The sequence below is a fragment of the Plasmodium gonderi genome, assembly GCF_002157705.1.
Source record: "Plasmodium gonderi DNA, contig: Chr13, whole genome shotgun sequence".
In the NCBI taxonomy this organism is placed as follows: Eukaryota; Apicomplexa; class Aconoidasida; order Haemosporida; family Plasmodiidae; genus Plasmodium; species Plasmodium gonderi.
The window spans coordinates 1,558,409-1,577,233 of record NW_021628938.1 but is presented as its reverse complement, the minus strand read 5'-3'; the positions used below and the strand labels follow the sequence as shown (position 1 = coordinate 1,577,233).

Here is an 18,825-nt window from a genome sequence, read left to right as displayed (position 1 = left end):
TGCACATTTCTGCGAGAAAAAAAAAAAAAAAAAAAAAAAAAAAAATGTAGAACAAAACTTTTATTTACGGTTAACATTTTTTTTTTTTCCCCCCAAGATATGTAAATAGCTAACCATAGTTGTAAATTCTCTCCATTTTTTATCACTAGCTTTTGCAAAAAATTTGGAAATTAACATAACTTTGATTATTTGTACACACAATTATTTCATGCTACTTGTTATATTTTATTTTATTTATTTTTTTTTTTCTTACTACTGTGGCTAGTTAACTGAAAATATGAGCAATAAAAAAAAATATTTGTACATATATATATGTGTACAAAAAATTATGTGCAAACTTTGAAACATTACCTAAATTTATGCATATCTGTTGTGCCATTTATAAATAGCTTCAGATAAAGTTGCAGTTTATGAATAAAAATGGAACGATCAACGAGTCAGATCAGTAAATCGTGGAAGCGGAAAAATATGCAAATGTTTGTCATTTGCAGACACAAGTGGTAATGTATTTGTGTACAAACTGTTCAACGACTTGGCTATTCCATGTACACACTTGCATGTGTATAAGGAAGCGCCGCTGAATTAGACACATTTATTCTTGTACATAGGTATATATGCATGTGTACATGTCTATATATATTTTATCATTCCGTAGATCTTTCCCATTCTTACAGTACACACTTTTCCCAAGTGTAACAAACGACCTTCTTAGGAATAAATAAAAAGAGTACAAAAAAAAAATTTGTTACTTATAAAATGAACGGTTCATGTATGCGGTGATCCCTCACATGAACTTTGAAAAAAAAAAAATTCGTGATCACACATGCATAAATTCATTGATATATATATATACTTGCCTTATAAGCACAGCTCTCCCCTAACCCCATGTACACACATGCGCTGATCACACAAATTGTATATATATATAAAAAAAAATAATAATAAAATAAAAAAAGCGTAAAAGAGTTATTCACGTTTTGTAGCACAGCTTGGTTCATTCGAACATACCAAAAAATGCATTCCTCTTTAATGTGTACGAAATGGTATGTGCGCAAGTTATATATACATATGTATATGTTCATACACAAAAAAAAAAAAAACTTTATACAGTAAAAGAAACTTTTGATGGGTGATGAAACAAGTCCAAAGAACATACCACAACAACACTCATTGGAGAATCAAATTTGCAATTTGCGTATTTTCTTCATTCAAGTCAGTTTTAACCCTAACTGCATCCCTTATCTTTTTAATAGTGCCCACAGGTACATTTTCGCTCAATATGACATTATTGAAAAATGTTAAAATACGAAGTAAAATCGGCTGATCATTTGTTTCCTCAAATGAGGAAAGAATATGATGGAATCCCTTTGTTCGTATTAAATACATGGGTAAGCGTAAATCAGAAGATAACATGCCTAATGCTCCTGTTGAAGCAAAAACAGCTTTATAGTTTTTATATTCCATGGTGAAAGAATATATTATTTGCATATCTACAAAATTGAATTCTTTGTTTTTTTCATCTTGCTTTGTAATTTTTTGATATTTATCATATACATATTGATGAACATGCGTCTGAGAACATAAGTTACAGATGCATTCTAAACTTGCTGCTCGTATACAATCATTTTCCGATGCGATAATGTCAAAACACTTATTCCACAAATTTAAGTGCATAGCTTTTATGGCTACATTTTCGTCAATAGTTAATATATTTGTTATCGCCATTAAGGTCTTGAAAACTAATAATTCATCTTCATTACTCAATTCATCAATTAGTAAAGGCAAAGAATCATAAGCTTCATAAAAGTGAATCAATTTGGGATTGGTATAAATAAATATTTCACTTAAAGCTAGAGCACAATTTTTTTTTTTAGAAATGTGTTTTGAAGCTAACAACAAAGTTTTCAACCCATTATTAACAAGTACTAGCCCAATGTTTTTTGAATTTTTTACAAATTTAGATATAATCTCGCACACTGCTTCAGCTATGTTAGTTGTGAAAAAATTGGTGTTAATAAAATTATATATGGTGCTAATAATTGTCCCATTTTTATACCTAATACTGTTACTAGTAGTAGTAGTGCAACTACTACCACTACTGCCATCACCCATAGATATTATTTGTCCACTTTTTTCACTAACTTTTTTTTGATAATTTTCGTTATATAATAATAAGTTAATCAATTGATTACTTGTTTCTTCATCTCCATAATCATACATGAGATCTGTTTTCGGTTTCGCTCCTGTAGGTAATTTATCATAAAATTGCTCTAAGGCTTCAATTTGTTCTGGATCAAAATTTGATAAATTGGCTTTGTTAATTTCTCTTCTCCTCGCCTTTTCATCTGTTCTTGATAATATTAAATTATTGATAGTATTGCAATACAGGTATTTATATGTATTGTCTAATTTCTTTTGGTTAATGTCGTCTCCTACTTTTATCAGGAAAAGCAGTATGTAGTTGTTTTCGTCCTCCAGTAGCTGCTTCTTAAATTCTATGTGCAGACTCAAATAGAACAGCATTTCGATGACATCTTTCAACATGTTGACATCGTACTTGGCACATGGATTGGTTGTTCCATTTTCCACTTCATTCTGAGTCTCCTTTGTGCTTGCCTCTTGATCTTCCCTTTTGTCTATCAAGCGACAATTTTTTTTATCATTAGACAAAGAACTAGTCCCGGTATGTGCAGAACAGGTTGACAGTTCAGAAGATCTCTTCTTGTCTAAGTGCGTTGAATAGTGCTTATCAGAAGAATATCCGTTTGCAAGGGGCTGGACCTCTGGGGTATAATAATTTTGAAGAAACCGTTTCAACATTTCCTTGGCGTAGAAAAATAAATCAATGTTTCTGATGATTTCTTCTTTGAAATCTTTGTTATGCATGTACAGCTTGAATAATCCGACAAGCAACTTCAAAAAGTTTTCGTCATAATTGAGAGTTTTTAAGATATTTATATAAACGTCGATGTAACTATTTAACATAAAACGTAACTCTGCTATATTTAGGAGAAGCAGTAAAACGTCAATGTAGAGAGATACATATTTTTTGCTTTTTCTTCCTACTGAATTATTTATAAAATTTAGAATATCAAACATGTATTCATTTTTCCCAATTAAATAATTCAGAACAATATTTTTATCAACCAAGAAAAGACATTTAACTGATAGGAACCATTCTACACATATCTCATTTGTTTTAAAATACAAATTTATGCATTCGTATATAAGATCATTCATTTCTATATCTTTTTCACTAGGCCTATTTTTATCATATAATAAGGTAAAAATTAAAATTAGAGCGTATTCCACATCATTTGAAAAATCATCATACATACTTATACATTGCTGAATCATTTTTTTAATTTCGTGATTGATACATAGTGGGTGCTTATAAATGTCACCAAAGTGAAATTCGATAAGACTGTTGTGTATATCAAAATTTGGTAACAGTTTTAATGTTTGAATAAAGTTTAACTGATTTTTCTCCTTACTTGTGTTTTTTCTTTGTATGAAGAACTTTTTTTTTTTGCAAAGAAAAATTATTACGTCGAGAGCACTACTTGCAATATCTCTATTTCCACTATTTAAAAAGTAGGCATTAATTATTTTAACAATGTTTTGATTATTTATTGCATGAACGTATTTTACAATGTTGATGATGAATATTAGGGAGTCCTTAACTATATTGCAATTATATTCGTCTTTTTCAAATTGGAAATTTTCCATTTTTTTTGTTTGATTTTTTACATAGTTATTTATCCACTGTTCATCAAATAGTTCATGAAATGACAAAATCATTTTTACAAAATTTGTATCATAGTAAAACTCAAACTTGATGTCACTTAACCTGTTTATGCACATTTTGTTACTCCTTGATATCTCATATTTTTCATTTCCCTTTTTCATTTCTTCTCTTTCTAACTTGGACATTAATTTGTACATAATAAAAAGGCACTCCTTTTGAACCACCAAAGTGGTATTACTATGGTTCATGATTTTTGAAAATAATTCAAAAATATTTTCCCTAAGTAAGGTATGTAAACTATGCTTATAAATGCTGTGGATCATTTTAATTTTTTCCTCTTCTGTCGCGTTAACATCAAGGATTATTTTTTTGATCATGTCTATAGTGATCGTCTCTTTCTCCTGTTTTTCATCTTCCATATCTTGAAATATCTTTTTTAGTTTGTCATTTATTCGGCATATTTCACCATTTATATTGTTTCCACCCATTGCATGTGTTTCTTTTTTAGAAGCAGATTTTCCCATAGCAAGTACGACTTTACATCTTTCAAAGTACTGGATACATTTTTTATAATCCTTCAACTTTTCATAACACTGGCCCAATGTGTGATAACTTTTGTAATGTTCCTTATCGATCTCATTTATATACAAGCAGTATTCAATGGCTTCTTCAAAACGGTCTAAAAAATAATAACACAATGATATGTTGTGACATATATTTATGAAAAGATTCTTCACTAGGTGGTTCACATAGGTGCAATCTTTTTTCATTTCCTCCATTTCTGTATGATGGTCCGCTCCTTCTGCAACGTTTTCCTCCTTTTTTTCATTGTTCCCATTATTTCTACATTTATTTTGAAAAAATTGGACACAACTTTGAACTTGTAATGAATCAACTGGTCCATTGCATAGCTGCGAAATGGCGCTCAAATAAACACTTAATGCCTCTTCATATTTTTTGCACCTAAATAATTCATTCCCTTTATTTTTGGTTTCCTCCAATAGTTTCGTATTGACATATTTAAGTCTCCCTTCATCCATGGTATTTTTTTTTTGTTCCAAACCGCTTGCACACTCCAAAAAAAAAAAAAAAAAAAAAGTTTCACTTGTCTGGAGAAAAAAAGTTTTGGGGCTTCTTCTCTTCGTCCAATGGTTCGTGTGTTTGTTAAAAAAAAAAAAAAAAAAAAGTCTTTCCCGTTTGTGTGTTTGTCTGGTTGTTTGTTTGCTTGTCTGTTTGATTATCCACTTGTGAGTTCGCTAGTTTTGCTTTCAAGGAAAGTTAACATTTCTGGCAATTTCTTGCAATTTCTGACAATTTCTGACAATTTCTGACAATTTCTGACAATTTCTGACAATTTCTGACAACTTTTTTCAATTTTCCTTTTAAGTGTAAAACGAATTCGCAGGGATCATCTGTTCGCTGTGCATTGAAAAAAAAAAAAAAAAAATGTTCGGTAATTTCAACTCCCCCCATCCATTGCTGTTCAGGAAAAAAAAAAAAAAAAATAAAATAAAATTTCCACTTTTCATGTTTACAAAAATGATTTAAATCCACCACTGTCATATGTTTTCTCGGTTTAAATTATTTTATTTTTTTTTTTTTCCCCCCTCCATGTACAAAGTACGCATTTTTTATCTTAAGGGAGGATAAAAATCTGAGTATATTTATCTATGGATACCGTGCAACATTGAAAGTTTTGCATGTTGTTCTATAATAAATATTATGTTTTCAACAAATCAGTTAATTTGTCAATCCAACAGATGAAGTGTTCCCATTTACTGGCACATTTCACCTAAAGTATTCTATCCCAAGGATCATCCATTGCCAGAACATCAAATCTGATAAAAAAGTGTAAATGCAATACACGATATTGTTAACACAATGTGAGAAGAAATGAGAGGAAAAAGCAAAAAAAAAAAAAAAAAAAAAAAAAAAAAAAAAAAAATTACCTTTCTATGCTATTATACATATTACACGTGTATAAGTACTACACGAACAATTGTGCGAGTGTATAATGAATAATCAAATATAAAGGGTGGTATACTTATCTGTATGATGTCTCACAAAGGTGGGGAAAGACAAAATGGTGCATAAACTGATGCGAAAAACGGTGCAAAGGGCTGTACACACAATGACTTATACATGGTCCCGCAAGATATCCGAACAGATAGCCCAAAGGGAGAACAAAATAATTTCAGGAAATGCACACAGTGATTATTTTCCCTTTCCCGGAGGAGGGTGGGGAAACAAATTTAAAAACAGATTTTCATTATCAACGTTTAGAAAAGAAATCCATTGTAAGGATAAGCATCTCTGGTTTCTAGATATCAGAAGTGGAACTAATGGAACGAATGAAAGTAGTGGGAGGAGGGGTGTAGGAAATTGTCGCACAAGTGGCAAGTGCATACCGTTTCGGATTGAACAATTTGGTACTCTGAAAAAAGAGAGAAATGACAGGGAGGTGTGTGTGTATGATGACAAGAACGAAGAGGGATCCAAAACAACTCCTTCCTCGTCACATCATGTGAAAACGGATGAAAAGAATGGAAGTGAATATCAAAATGGTAACGTGCAAGGGGGAAAAATAGAAGAATGCGTATCAGGCCTTGTCCAAATGAACGAAGATAAAAAATTTCCCAACAATGGGGATGAGATGAGCATAGATGATGAACATAGGACACAGAATGAACTAGAAACAAAGCAGGGAAATGAAAAGAAAAGCAAAGAGTATATGGTGCTAATGTTTACTTGTAAGATATGCAATAAGAGGAGTGCAAAGAAATTTTCAAAACAAGCCTATAACAAAGGGGTTGTTATTATTCGCTGCCCTTCATGTGAAAACCTCCATTTGATTTCCGATCAGTTAGGCTGGTTCCAAGAGGGGAAAACAAACATTGAGCAAATCTTAAAAGATAAGGGTGAAAACGTCATTAAAAAGTTCTCTTACAACAATTTGCTTGAAATAGATGACCTGCTGAATGCGTACAAGTGAGTTCGCATAGGATCGTGCATACACATGCACATACATGTATATATATCTGCATAAATGTGTGTATATTTTTTTTTTTTTTTTTTTTTTTTTTCCTTTTTTTGAAATCCCAATTTTTCCAATATACTTAGTCGGCACTATTTTGTACTCTTGACATTTCCCCATTTGGAAGTTGTAGACATCTCACGTAAATCGTTGCGGAGGGAATCAAGCGAAAATGATTTCTTTTTTTAAGAAAAAAGAAAAAAACATTACTTCTAAAATGGTGTCTTCACAAATAGTACCGTAACCTGAATTAGTGCATCTGGATATGATCATTTTTCCCACACGTGATAAATTCTTAAAAGATTTGCACATCAAAAGGGGTAGTAGTGAAATATATTAGGGTCATGTATGAATTATAACGACAAACCTAGGAAAATATTTGTTTTTCCTTTTTTCCCTGCTTAGATTTCGATATGTATTCCTTCCAAAAATTATCACACAATTTGGAATGTTTTAAAGCATTCAATAATGATCGAACAACGAAAACCAAAAGTGTATGGAAACAGCTTATGTAGGATATTCCAAGTTATGGAAAAGACATGAAGAGATGAGATGAATAAACTTTTATGATGCTTGCTGAATGAGATGATACAATAAACTTCTATATGTACTCATTTCAGATGTAAGGCGAAAGTATGGCCATCTCCTTCCAAGGGCACATGATGCAAAGTAGAATAGAAGTTGAATAGAACAAAATGCTATACGTAGTTCTTAAACGTCTGTTCTTTTAATCATCTGTGGTTAGAACTGTCGTTCTAACAATATTTGGCATTTGAAAATTGTGGTTTCTTAAAGGGGACAATACAGGAAATCACCAACTCTTGTCATTATTAAAATGTTATCCAGTGTGCAAAAAAAAAAAAAAATAAAATAAAATAAAACAAAAGTTGAATGAGAAAGATTGGAGATATTTATGAGCTATTGCTTCATGTATCTTGCATGAGTGCGCGTGCGTGTGTATGTGTATTTATGTATGGCCTTCACAAATGTGTGCTTGATAGGAAGAAGCATATGACAGAGAGAGGAAACAGTATGAAAAGAAGAAACAAAAAAGAAAAAAAAAAAAAAAAAAAAAAAAAAAAACTATTTTGTTAAGTTATAATGTGATGATTAGTAGAGTCGCATTTCTTTTTTCCTTCAAACTGGTAAAGTTGATAAAAAGGTGATAGTATGTATATGCATACGTCGTGTAGCGCCCGTTACACGCGTACTTTTTACCCTCCTCAAACAGGGACCAAAAAAGGAAAAAAAAAAAAAAAATCATAAATAAAAAGGAAACAAAATAAAACAAAATGAAATAAAATAAAATGAAATAAAATGAAACAAGTAAAAATAAGAACAATTAAGCAAAATCATTATGCTCTAACTTCAGAGCCATAGAGGGGTAAGTGCCCGTGTTTTGTCGCAGTTTATATTTGACACACTTTTGCCGCGTCAATTTTTGGCACAACTTTTTTCACAATTTTTTTTCTTCCTTTCTTCTTCATTCATTTTTAGTTTTCCTCATTTTATTACCTCTTCGTATTTGTTCGTATTTGTTCGTATTTGTTCGTAATTTGTTCGTAATTTGTTCATAATTTGTTCGTAATTTGTTCGTAATTTGTTTGCAGATCAGGCTCATTTTCTTATTTTTTTTTCCTAATTTTTGTAATTTTTCCTCATTTTTCTCCATTTTTATATTTATTCATATTATTTTTTTTTTTTCCTGGCTCATAAAATAACCCAATAGGGTGTAAGATGATGTGACTGTGTACCTACCGCTACCACCCTTCGCAGTAACTTCCGGTTACCCACCCTTTTGCTGTGCAGCAGTTGTACCTGAGGACACATGTAAAAAGGGCACATTTATACCACTTTTCCTTAAAATAAAAAATCATATCAGTCTCATATAGAACGAGATTTATTGATTCTCATGTATTGTGTTATCCGTTAGATTTACACAGATATCACTTGATGTAAGTAACCTTGGGATAATTTCCGTCAAAAAGCATGTGCTGTCAGACAATTTTCTTCTTCTGAAGAATATTCTTTTTTTTCATACATCGACACAGAAACGAGAATTTTTTTTTTATATGAGACTCATCGGAACCATAGTGATTATTTCTATGCTTATTAAAACTGAAACGCTTTGTTATTGTCACATTTTTAGCAAAATAAATTTTCAACTGAAGAAGAATTCCCTTTTCAGTAGTAGGAGTAGTAGCATTAATAGCAGTGGTTGTAGTACTTGCACGAGGAACAGATTTGCTAGAGTGGGTTATCTTCAAGCTAGCCAAATTTACAAAAAAAAAAAAAAAAATTATTTTTTAGATGCGAAAAAGGTGAACATTCATAAAATGAAAATGAATGATACAGATATTGACACAGGCGAAGAAGGAGTAAGAAGCACTGAAGAAAGGGTGGAAAACCAAATCGAAAAGTGCAGCCAAGAAATATCTTCACTAATTGAAAGGAATGAATCCATTAGAGGAATAGATGATGTAGAACTGAAAAAGGAATATGAAAAGAATCAACTATTGTTAGATGAAAAGAAAAAGAAACTAAATCTTTTATTCAAAATTCCAAGTGAACCTTTAAAATTAGCAGAAAATAGAACCAAGGTAGAAAATTTAGCAAAGAGAAAACTTTTTTACACAAATTCATTCGAAATTTATGGAGGTTCATCAGGTTTGATTGATTATGGTCCATCTGGTTGTTTACTTAAATCAGAATTGGAAAATTTATGGAGATACCATTTTATTTTTTATGATGAAATGTTAGAAATGTGTGGCACTTGTATTACACCTTACAATGTTCTGAAAACATCTGGTCATGTTGACAGGTTTACAGATTTAATGATACGAGACTCTGTTACTAATGATTTTTACAGAGCAGATAAATACATTTCAGAATATTTAACTAATAAGATAGAAGAAAAAAAAAAAAAAAAACGGATGGATCATACACAGCAGTTTGGTGACCGAGCTATGAAAAAGAAGGAACATAGTGATACTATATCTGCATCTGCCCATGGGAAGGAGGGCGACATCACACATCCTGGTTCTGGAATGGCCACAACTGATACAAAAACCGATTCAGAAGATCCAGAAGTTGAGGAAATGGGGACCATCGTGAGAAGACTTGACGGAATGAACGAACAAGAAATAAGAGACGTAATTAAAAAGTATGACATAAAATCTCCCATGAAAAACAATTTCGTTGGACCGTTTCCCTTTAACTTGATGTTCCAGACGAAAATCGGACCAAAAGATACTCACGTAGGGGATTCGATTGATGACGATGTTGGGAGTGGGAGGAGCACCGAAGTGAAACCTCAAGAGGAAAAAGAATTTGCTAACGTTGCTTACTTAAGACCAGAAACAGCTCAAGGCATATTTGTAAACTTCAAAAAGTTATTGGAGTACAATGGTGGTAAGATTCCGTTCGCAGGAGCACAAATTGGATTGGGCTTCAGAAATGAAATATCACCAAGAAATGGACTATTAAGAGTAAGAGAGTTTGAAATGGCAGAGATAGAATATTTCGTGAACCCGAATAAAAAATGTCATGAAAAATATTACCTATTTAAACATTTGGTTTTACCATTATATCCACGAGACAAACAATTGTCTAGTGGGACAAATAATAGTAGTACCATATTAAATATAACAATAGAAGAATCAGTTGAAAAAGGAATAATACAAAATGAAGCAATGGCATATTTTCTTGCACGTACATATTTATTTTTATTAAAATGTGGAATTAACAAAGATGGTATACGTTTTAGACAACATTTAGAAACAGAAATGGCTCATTATGCTAATGATTGTTGGGATGCAGAAATATTAACATCTTACGGATTCATCGAAGTTGTGGGACATGCTGATCGATCTGCATATGATTTAAAGAATCACATGAAAGCTACAGGAGCAAATTTATATGCATGTGAAAAGTATGACAAGCCGGTGGAAGAAGAACATGTGAAGATAACTCCAAATAAAGCAAAAATAGGAAGTAAATTTAAAAACCAACAAAATTTGATATATCAGTGGTTAAGTGAGAGAATGAAAGACGAATTGCTAAATATTGATGAAGAGTTAGATAAGAAAAATTCTTACATTATCAATATATCCAATGGAACATCATCCAATTCACTATCTTTTGAATTAACAAGAGATATGATTAGTTTACAAAAATATAAAAAAAAAGTACAAGAATATAGTTTCATACCGAATGTTATAGAACCATCTTTTGGAATAGGTAGACTCATTTTCTGTATCATGGAACATTCATTTAGAACCCGCACATTTATGGATGATAAGGAAGAAAGACATTATTTGGCATTGCCTTACATCTTAGCACCTGCTAAATGTTCTGTATTAACCATATCAAACAATAAAATGTTCATTCCTTTTGTCAAACAGGTACAAATGATTCTGAACCAATACAGTATATCTTCAAAAATTGACAATTCAAGTGTGTCCATTGGAAAGAAGTATGCACGGACAGATGAAATTGGAATTCCTTTTGCTATTACAATAGACTTCCAGACATTGAAGGATAAAACTATTACTCTTCGCGAGAGGGATTCAATGTTGCAAATTCGGATCTCTTTCTCAAATGTGGCAGAAATTGTCACATCCCTCATTCGTCAGAATAGCACGTGGTCTGACTATGTCTCCCAGTATGGCCTTTTCACGCAGCAAAATTTGGACACATGAATTTTTCTCTGTACAGTGGGGTATGTATATCACTGTTTTGTACAATTCTTATAGCTGAGTTTGTACTCTCGTCAAGCAAACATGTGGGGGTGAGAGGAGAAACTAACATAAAGCATCTTTCTCCCATCAGTTAATGTATATTTTTCACCATTCATGTTTAACCTACTTCAAACCATGTGACAAATTACAATGTCGAATTTAAAAAAAAAAAAAAAAAAAAAAAAAAAAAAAATTCACGGCAAAAATTTTCACCACAAGGATGCCAAAATGGGGGATCATACTTTAGCACATGAAATACAGGCATCAGCATGTAAATTCATCGTGCAATGCCAAATCAGTAAAGTATAAATCCTTAAAAAAAAAATAAAATAATAATAAAACAAAGGGATGTGTTTAAGTATTTTCCTACATCTGTTTGTGAGGTCTCTTGTACATTTTTTTTTTTCTTTAATGCTACTCATATGGTGGTAGAGAGGTAGGTGGATATATATATATATATATATATATACTTTCCCGCTTTGTCTTTACCATGACGTGATTGCATTAGGGATCACACTACTGCTTCGCTTCCCAAACTGTACCATGTCGTCATATTTCTCTGAATTGGTTGGATCGATGGAGATGGTGGAGGCGAATCAAAAAGAGTGAAATAACGAGGGATATGACATAGACAAAGTCGAAGTGATACTTGAGCTTAAGTAAATTTAGAAGATTGTTATTGAAGAAGATGTAAAGCATTTTGATTTTTTCCTTGAGGGGAAGGTAATCAAAGAGCTGTATGCAATAAGCTGAAAAATATAAATCCATAATTTCACACATTAAAAGAATTGCAAGATTTGAGTAGAGGGAAGATTTGGCAGAATATCTTAATTTAATTATTCTTTCCATAAAAGATTTTAAATTTGTAAAAATAAAACATAATAATAAAATGGAAGTTATTGAAATAACATAATTCTCCAAATTAATATTTATGTGTACAATATGTAATACATTTTTTATATCATTTATAAAATCAATGTTCATGTTTTTGGAATAAAATAACATAAGTACATGTCCACTGCTGCATGTAGATATGAATCGATAATATATTTCTACCATGTATATAATATAACATGTTTTTATAATTTTATACACACACAAAATAGACATAAGGATGCCCAACAAGTACAATAACATACCATTAAATGATGAACTGTGATTTATTCTTATTTGCTCTTTTATCACTTCATCCAAGAGAAAGTATAAATTTTTCGCCATATATTCTAATGATTTTATGTCTTGAATTAAAATTTCCTTTTTTTTTTTCTTCTTTTTTATATTCCTCTTATTTCGAGTAAAGAAATCTTTTACGCTTTTAAAAGTTTTGTAAGATTTTTCAAAACTGTTGAACAGAAAATTAGAGATGTATCGTTTGTGCAGATTCCTACCAACATTGCTACTGCAGTCCATGCTCTCCTTATTCCTTCTAGAATACACATTTCCACTAGCACATGCGTCCCTCTTGTGAATAATATTATGTGGTAGTGTTTCGCAGTTTTGAAAGAACTTTTTAACGGAATAAAAGTTCTTTAATTTTGAGAATAAGGGCAAGTCCATCTTCTTCTTCGTCTTCTCCTCCTCCTCCTCCTCCACTTCATCTTCCAGAGCGTGAACATTCGCCATTTGAGAATTTCCAACATCGTAGCCCTCCTGGGAGTGGAGCGAATGGAGTTGCCCCTCCTCCTCTTGAGCTGTTTTAAAAAATATAAACCTACCCTTGTAATATACATGCTTTCTATCTTCGGTGGAGATTCCTGATTTGGTAGATCTCTTATACAGAGAGTAGTTATTATTGCTCCCAATTTTTTCATAGAAGGATGGAGAAGTGAAGTTGCTGTTTGATCCAATTTCTCTTGAATTGTAGACCCAGTACGTGGTATCGTTCGCATCGACGTGGCTTCTTTCTGTAGTTGCTTTTCCCCCTCTTGCATTATTAAGAAGCTTGGATTGTGGTTTCTGGGTAATTTCCATTTCACCCATGTAGTGATGTTCCCCGCTTATGTGTGTCTCGTAGAATTTCCCCAAGTCATGATGTGTTTTTTCTTCTACCTGCATCTCCAACTCGTTTATGCCTGATTGCATCTCCAATTCGTCCACTCTTTCATTCAGAATGGCCTGTAAGTCATTTTCCTTTTTCATAAACGTTTCATATATATCTTTATAAATGGATTTATGCGAACCTTGGTAGAGGTTGCATTTTTTGAATGGCTTGCTACAAATGTATTCAACATCTTCCTGTTTTTTACTGCTAATCGTGTTTCTATTTTTTTCCCTCCCTGGTATGATTCCCTTATTCAACGTCTCCCCCATGACACAGTCACAACTTCTTGTAGGAAAGTTATGAGAATATCTCTTTACAGTATCCACCTGAGTATGATTATAATCAATATGTGCATGCAGCGTTTCAATTTCATTATTGATTGTGTTACGGGAATCGTTGATAGAGTTGTTATTATCTCTATGTAAGGAATGCATATAAAAAGAGGAAGAAGTGTATTTTTTGTTTGGCATATTTTTATCGTAAGTACTGGTATGTATCTGTCTATGAGAAAGAGATTCCTGGAGGATGGAAATATCATTTTTATTTTTGGCACAGTAGTTGTCGAATAAATTGGGGTGATCATACAAGACAAGTAATTTTTTCTTTAAGGAGAGTTCATTTGTCACAAATTTTATTTTGTTTTCAATGATTTTAACCTTTTTAATTGTTACGAAAAAGAAGAAAATACTTATATTTGTGTAGGGTGAATATAAACTTGTAAATGCTGAAAGTGCACTAACTAAAGTCATACCAGTAACAGATATATAAATAAATAAATTCTTCATTAATTTAAAAAAAAAAAAAAAAAATTTATTTTTTTCATTATTTGTGTCATATTCTTCAGAAAATTCTTTATTTATAATTTTAAACTTTTCCTGTAATACATTTCCTATGTCATAAATGTCTGATGTCTTGTCATATATATCATTATTATTTTTCAAAGTGATCATAGAAATTTTATAAAAAGTAAACCATAGAAGTGGTAAAATGAGGAAACAACCAATCAAAAATTTACAAATTTTCTGCTTATTTTTATTTCGAATTTTTCTGTTATAATTTTTCATCTGTACAATCAGATCTTCACTTACATATAACAATTTTTTCATAAAATTTGTTTTATCATCATCATTATCATTGTCATTAGACAAAAACTTTTTTTTCTTATTCCTCATTTTTGCTAAAGTTGTGTAGAAATATTTAAATTTAAACAGACGATTTCCTGTATTTTCATCATCATAAGTAACATAAGTATAAATTAAACTAATTGGAATTATTAAATAAATAAATAACACCAGAAAAGCTATGTCGATATACCATATGAATAACTTTAATGTTGTCGTTATGAAGCCCAAAATTTCAAAAACAATCATAGACAGTAGTGATAGACATAGTACGAATGAACAAGAAAAAATTATTTTCACAATACTGAAACTGTTGTCAAAGTCCTTGAATAAATAGTTTTCAAAAAATACACATCCCAACACTGATAGTACCACGTGGTACATGCATAGGAATATGGCCGTTATGCTTATCATGCTTTTTTTTTTTTTTTTTTTTTTTTTTTTTTTTTTTTTTTTTTTTTTTTTTTGTTTATTCTCCCTCTCGCTCACTATATATATATATATATATATCTTCCCTCAGCCTGCTTCTTCTGTGTCATCAGTTTGGATGTGTATTGAACAGTTAGTAATGAGGTATATAGATTCCTCCACCTCGCTGCTGTAAATAAAAGTACAGGATTTTTGTCCAGGAAGTACACTTATATTAATCCTCATTTGTGTAGCACCAGACATGAGGATAATGCTGCTGAAAGGGTAATTTTTAAAATTTTATCTGTCTACTGTGATAAAGGAGCAGGTCTAAAGTTCTTGATAAGGTAGACAACCTGATGCTCTGTACATTTGCACTTGCATTCGCATCTGCCTGTGTATGGATGAGTTTTGTCTCTTTTTTTTATTTTACCTAATTTTGCTTAATTTGCTTAATTTGCTTAATTCGCTTAATTCTGCTTATTTTTCTTAATTTTGATTAATTTTTTTTTTTTTTTTTTTTCTTTTTAACATAATTAATCATTCAGAAATTATGAGTGGGAAAAGAAGCGGGGATTAATAAAGTTTGAAGTTTAAAGTTTGAAGACAGAAGGGATAGGGTAAAAAAAAAAAAAAAAAATAAAATAATAAATAAAAATATGAAGAAAGAGCGAAAGAATGAATGTACGGAGCAACGGGTAAAAATCAAGTAAAAAGGAAATAACAAAGTGTATGAATAATAAAAGCATAAATAACATCATTAAATGGGGGGAAAACGGGGCTAGGAAAAAAAACATCCAATTACACCTAAAAAACCATCATGCTTGAGGAATAGAACATCCGGAAGTAATACATCCTTATGAATTTCTTCTCTGTATGTATGCTCCTTCAAAAAAAAAAAAAAAAAAAAAAAAAAATGGAAACTTTGAGACGATATGAGCATCGCCACATTAAGGACATGTGTGCATTCGCATGTATATCAACAAGTAATTCTATATGAACGTGAATGAATGTGTGGAGTGGGATTCGAAGTTGGGGAAGTAAAGGAAGTAGGAAAAATAAGGGACGTAAGAGGAATTGAGGAAGGTAAGGAAAAGTGTATGATCGAAGCTGTACAGTGGAAAAATACGTTAATGTGGAGAACACTTATTTAATTTCTCCACTATTTGCATTTCCTCCATTTTGTATGCAAAAAAAAAAAAAAAAAATGTAACAAATATAGGTACAGTTGATATATATGCACAAGTGTAGCATATAAAAGCGACAAGAGAAAAGTTTTTTCTCTTCCTTTTTTTTTTTTTTTTTTTTTTTTTGGGTTTTCCTACTGAATTGTGAAACTGGCACTGTTTTGAAGTCATGTTTACATTTCTTTGCCATCTGCATGTGGAGTGTTCAAGCAAAATAACATTTTTAGATTCTCCCACAGCTGGATTATTCTTGAAGGGGGTATAATTTCCTCCTTGGTTTTTCTTGTAGTGCATGTAATAGTAATGCACACCTAGGGTTAGCGATTCCATGATGCAATCGTGATTGCTTATGTATTTTCCAGAGAAAAAGATTCTGCAGGAAGAAGCAAGGAAAAGGTAAAAAAATTACAAAATGAAGATAATTTGTGGTTCTCGTTCAAACAGGTTTAATCACAATCAACCCTATCCACAGAGAACAGGGGTAGAACATTCATTTGGTGACATAAACACACAGAGAGTGAAAGAGATATTGAAAGAGAGAACGAAAGAGATATTGAAAGAGAGAACGAAAGAGATATTGAACGAGAGAACGAAAGAGAGATTGAGAGAGAGACACTGCAGTAGCAGTATATGCATGACTTTGTTAAAAATGTGAAAAAAAAAAAAAAAAAAAAAAAAGAACCTGCGCACGCCATGAATCCGAGCTAGCAAATGAACCAGATAGCCAATATTATATGAAATCATCGTGATGAGGCTTTTGGCCACATGTTGGAAAAATTGCTCCTTTTTCTCAAATTGTTCCTTTTTCAAAATATTACTGAGGAATCCGAAGCTAGTTGCCAGTGCCTCATTCCCCTTCATGCAAGCACTACTGCCAGCTGCGTCCTTTTTGATATGTTTCACTTTTAGGTCAAAGGGGGATGAGCACGCAAATGTACGTGATGCAGTTGCAGACGGTGCAGTTGCTAATCTAATTAATTCTTCGAACGAGATTTTCCCCAAAATCATTTGTGCCAATCCCAAAAAGGTTCCCCCTCCTATGGCTGTTCCACCAATTCTTCTATAGCAGTTAATTCCATTTGACAATAAAATGGAAATGCCTGATCCGATATTGGCAATGATGAAGGATTCATGTGGTGGTTTCAAATAAACAGGTACTTGTGTTTTTAATAAAAAATCATATCGTGCTATAGTTTTTTTTACATTAAAAAGTTTATAAATTCCATTCATTACGCAATGCATCTCGTCTTTTCTAATGCAGCGTAAAATGAGTACACCTCGAAATGTTTCCTTTTTTTCACTTTCTTCCTCTTCATTTTCTATTTTGTTCTCTATTGAGGTATTATTTGTCATCTCACAACATACCTCTTGATTATATGTCTGCACGTGGAAATGATCTTCGCCCTGTTGCTTATCTACACGGCCATTGTAATAATAGATCTCTACCGTTTGGAGGTTTGCAAAAGAATCAAGAAAAGTTTTGTTGAATGGAACCTTGTCCTTTGAAGTAGTGATATTAGTGGATTCATCTTCCTCCTGCAACACAACTGTTAGTGTGTGCAACTTGGAGTAGTAATGAAACCTGGATACAAAAAAAATGAATTTCTTCTGTAGGGAGGCATTTATCCGTTGATGGAATTCATAATTGATGATTTCATTAATTATGTGAAAGTAAAACTTATAGGAACCTCCCCCTGTTAAAAGGATTTTTTTTTTTATTAAATAATTTTTAAGTAAGTAGTTTAATGCATCTCCAAGTTCATTTATTTTGAAAAAATGGACATGCAAATATTGGTTGTCTTTTATTTTAATTTTTAAAGATATATTATCATTTAAAGCCTTTTTTCCATCATAAATGTATTTGTCATTTAAGTATGCAACTTTTATTAATGTTCCACCAATGTCAAGTGCACATGTATTCAATTGATCATTCATATTCATGCAATCATTCATAAATTCGTACATATAATCTTTTTTTATTCTTTCAGCATTAACCAATTTCTTCTGTTTTTTTTTTTCTTCCTCATGTGATGCTTCCCATTTCTCTGAACAGTTCTTAGTTAAAAAATTGCCTTTTCCAGTATTCAAATGTGAAACACTCATTTTTTTTTTTTTTTTTTTTTTTCTAACTTATGCGTAGCTATATTTATTTTTGTAAAGGGGGAAGCAAATGAGATTTCCCCAGTTTTACATAATCAAGGAGTGTCTGATGTTATTTCAGCGCACTCCTCATCACAGTGCTGTACGTGTGTCACCACGAGCTTCTTTTACATACATGTACCTGCCTACCTATGCATATAAATATATATACATACATATATAGATATGTATATATGCACAGGTAGATATTTCTCCTTTGCGAGTGTTTCTCCCTCGTTTGGGGAACAGTTCCTTGCAGCTGCACCAAGCTCGTTCTGTGACTCACCTTTTTAAACGTCAAAAATGTATTCTTATTCTTAATCTTATTATGATTTTTTTTTTTTTTTTTTTTTTTTTTTTTTTTTTTTTTTTTTTTTTTTTTTTTTTTTTTTTTTTTTTTTTGTGTTA

At 31.6% G+C, this 18,825-nt stretch overlaps 5 protein-coding genes across 5 annotated transcripts; 2 read left to right on the top strand and 3 right to left on the bottom strand.

Moving 5' to 3' along the window:
- Positions 1 to 1,167: 1,167 nt before the first annotated feature.
- On the bottom strand, positions 1,168 to 4,788 carry PGO_132910 (hypothetical protein, conserved; the record flags this gene model as incomplete). Its single annotated transcript, XM_028689807.1, has 1 exon — positions 1,168 to 4,788. The coding sequence occupies one exon, from the start codon at positions 4,786 to 4,788 to the stop codon at positions 1,168 to 1,170; it is 3,621 nt and encodes a 1,206-aa protein (XP_028545608.1).
- Positions 4,789 to 5,846: 1,058 nt separating this feature from the next.
- Positions 5,847 to 6,740, top strand: PGO_132900 (hypothetical protein, conserved; the record flags this gene model as incomplete). The annotated part of the gene is made up of 1 exon (XM_028689806.1): positions 5,847 to 6,740. One exon carries the CDS (start codon positions 5,847 to 5,849, stop codon positions 6,738 to 6,740), a length of 894 nt encoding a protein of 297 aa, XP_028545607.1.
- A 2,114-nt stretch (positions 6,741 to 8,854) lies between these two features.
- Positions 8,855 to 11,482, top strand: PGO_132890 (glycine--tRNA ligase; the record flags this gene model as incomplete). The annotated part of the gene is made up of 1 exon (XM_028689805.1): positions 8,855 to 11,482. One exon carries the CDS (start codon positions 8,855 to 8,857, stop codon positions 11,480 to 11,482), a length of 2,628 nt encoding a protein of 875 aa, XP_028545606.1.
- Positions 11,483 to 12,070: 588 nt separating this feature from the next.
- Positions 12,071 to 15,097, bottom strand: PGO_132880 (hypothetical protein, conserved; the record flags this gene model as incomplete). The annotated part of the gene is made up of 1 exon (XM_028689804.1): positions 12,071 to 15,097. One exon carries the CDS (start codon positions 15,095 to 15,097, stop codon positions 12,071 to 12,073), a length of 3,027 nt encoding a protein of 1,008 aa, XP_028545605.1.
- Positions 15,098 to 15,872: 775 nt separating this feature from the next.
- PGO_132870 (pantothenate kinase) lies at positions 15,873 to 18,381 on the bottom strand (the record flags this gene model as incomplete). The annotated part of the gene is made up of 3 exons (XM_028689803.1): positions 15,873 to 15,977; positions 16,417 to 16,651; positions 16,961 to 18,381. The coding sequence occupies 3 exons, from the start codon at positions 18,379 to 18,381 to the stop codon at positions 15,873 to 15,875; spliced, it is 1,761 nt and encodes a 586-aa protein (XP_028545604.1).
- Positions 18,382 to 18,825: the final 444 nt, after the last annotated feature.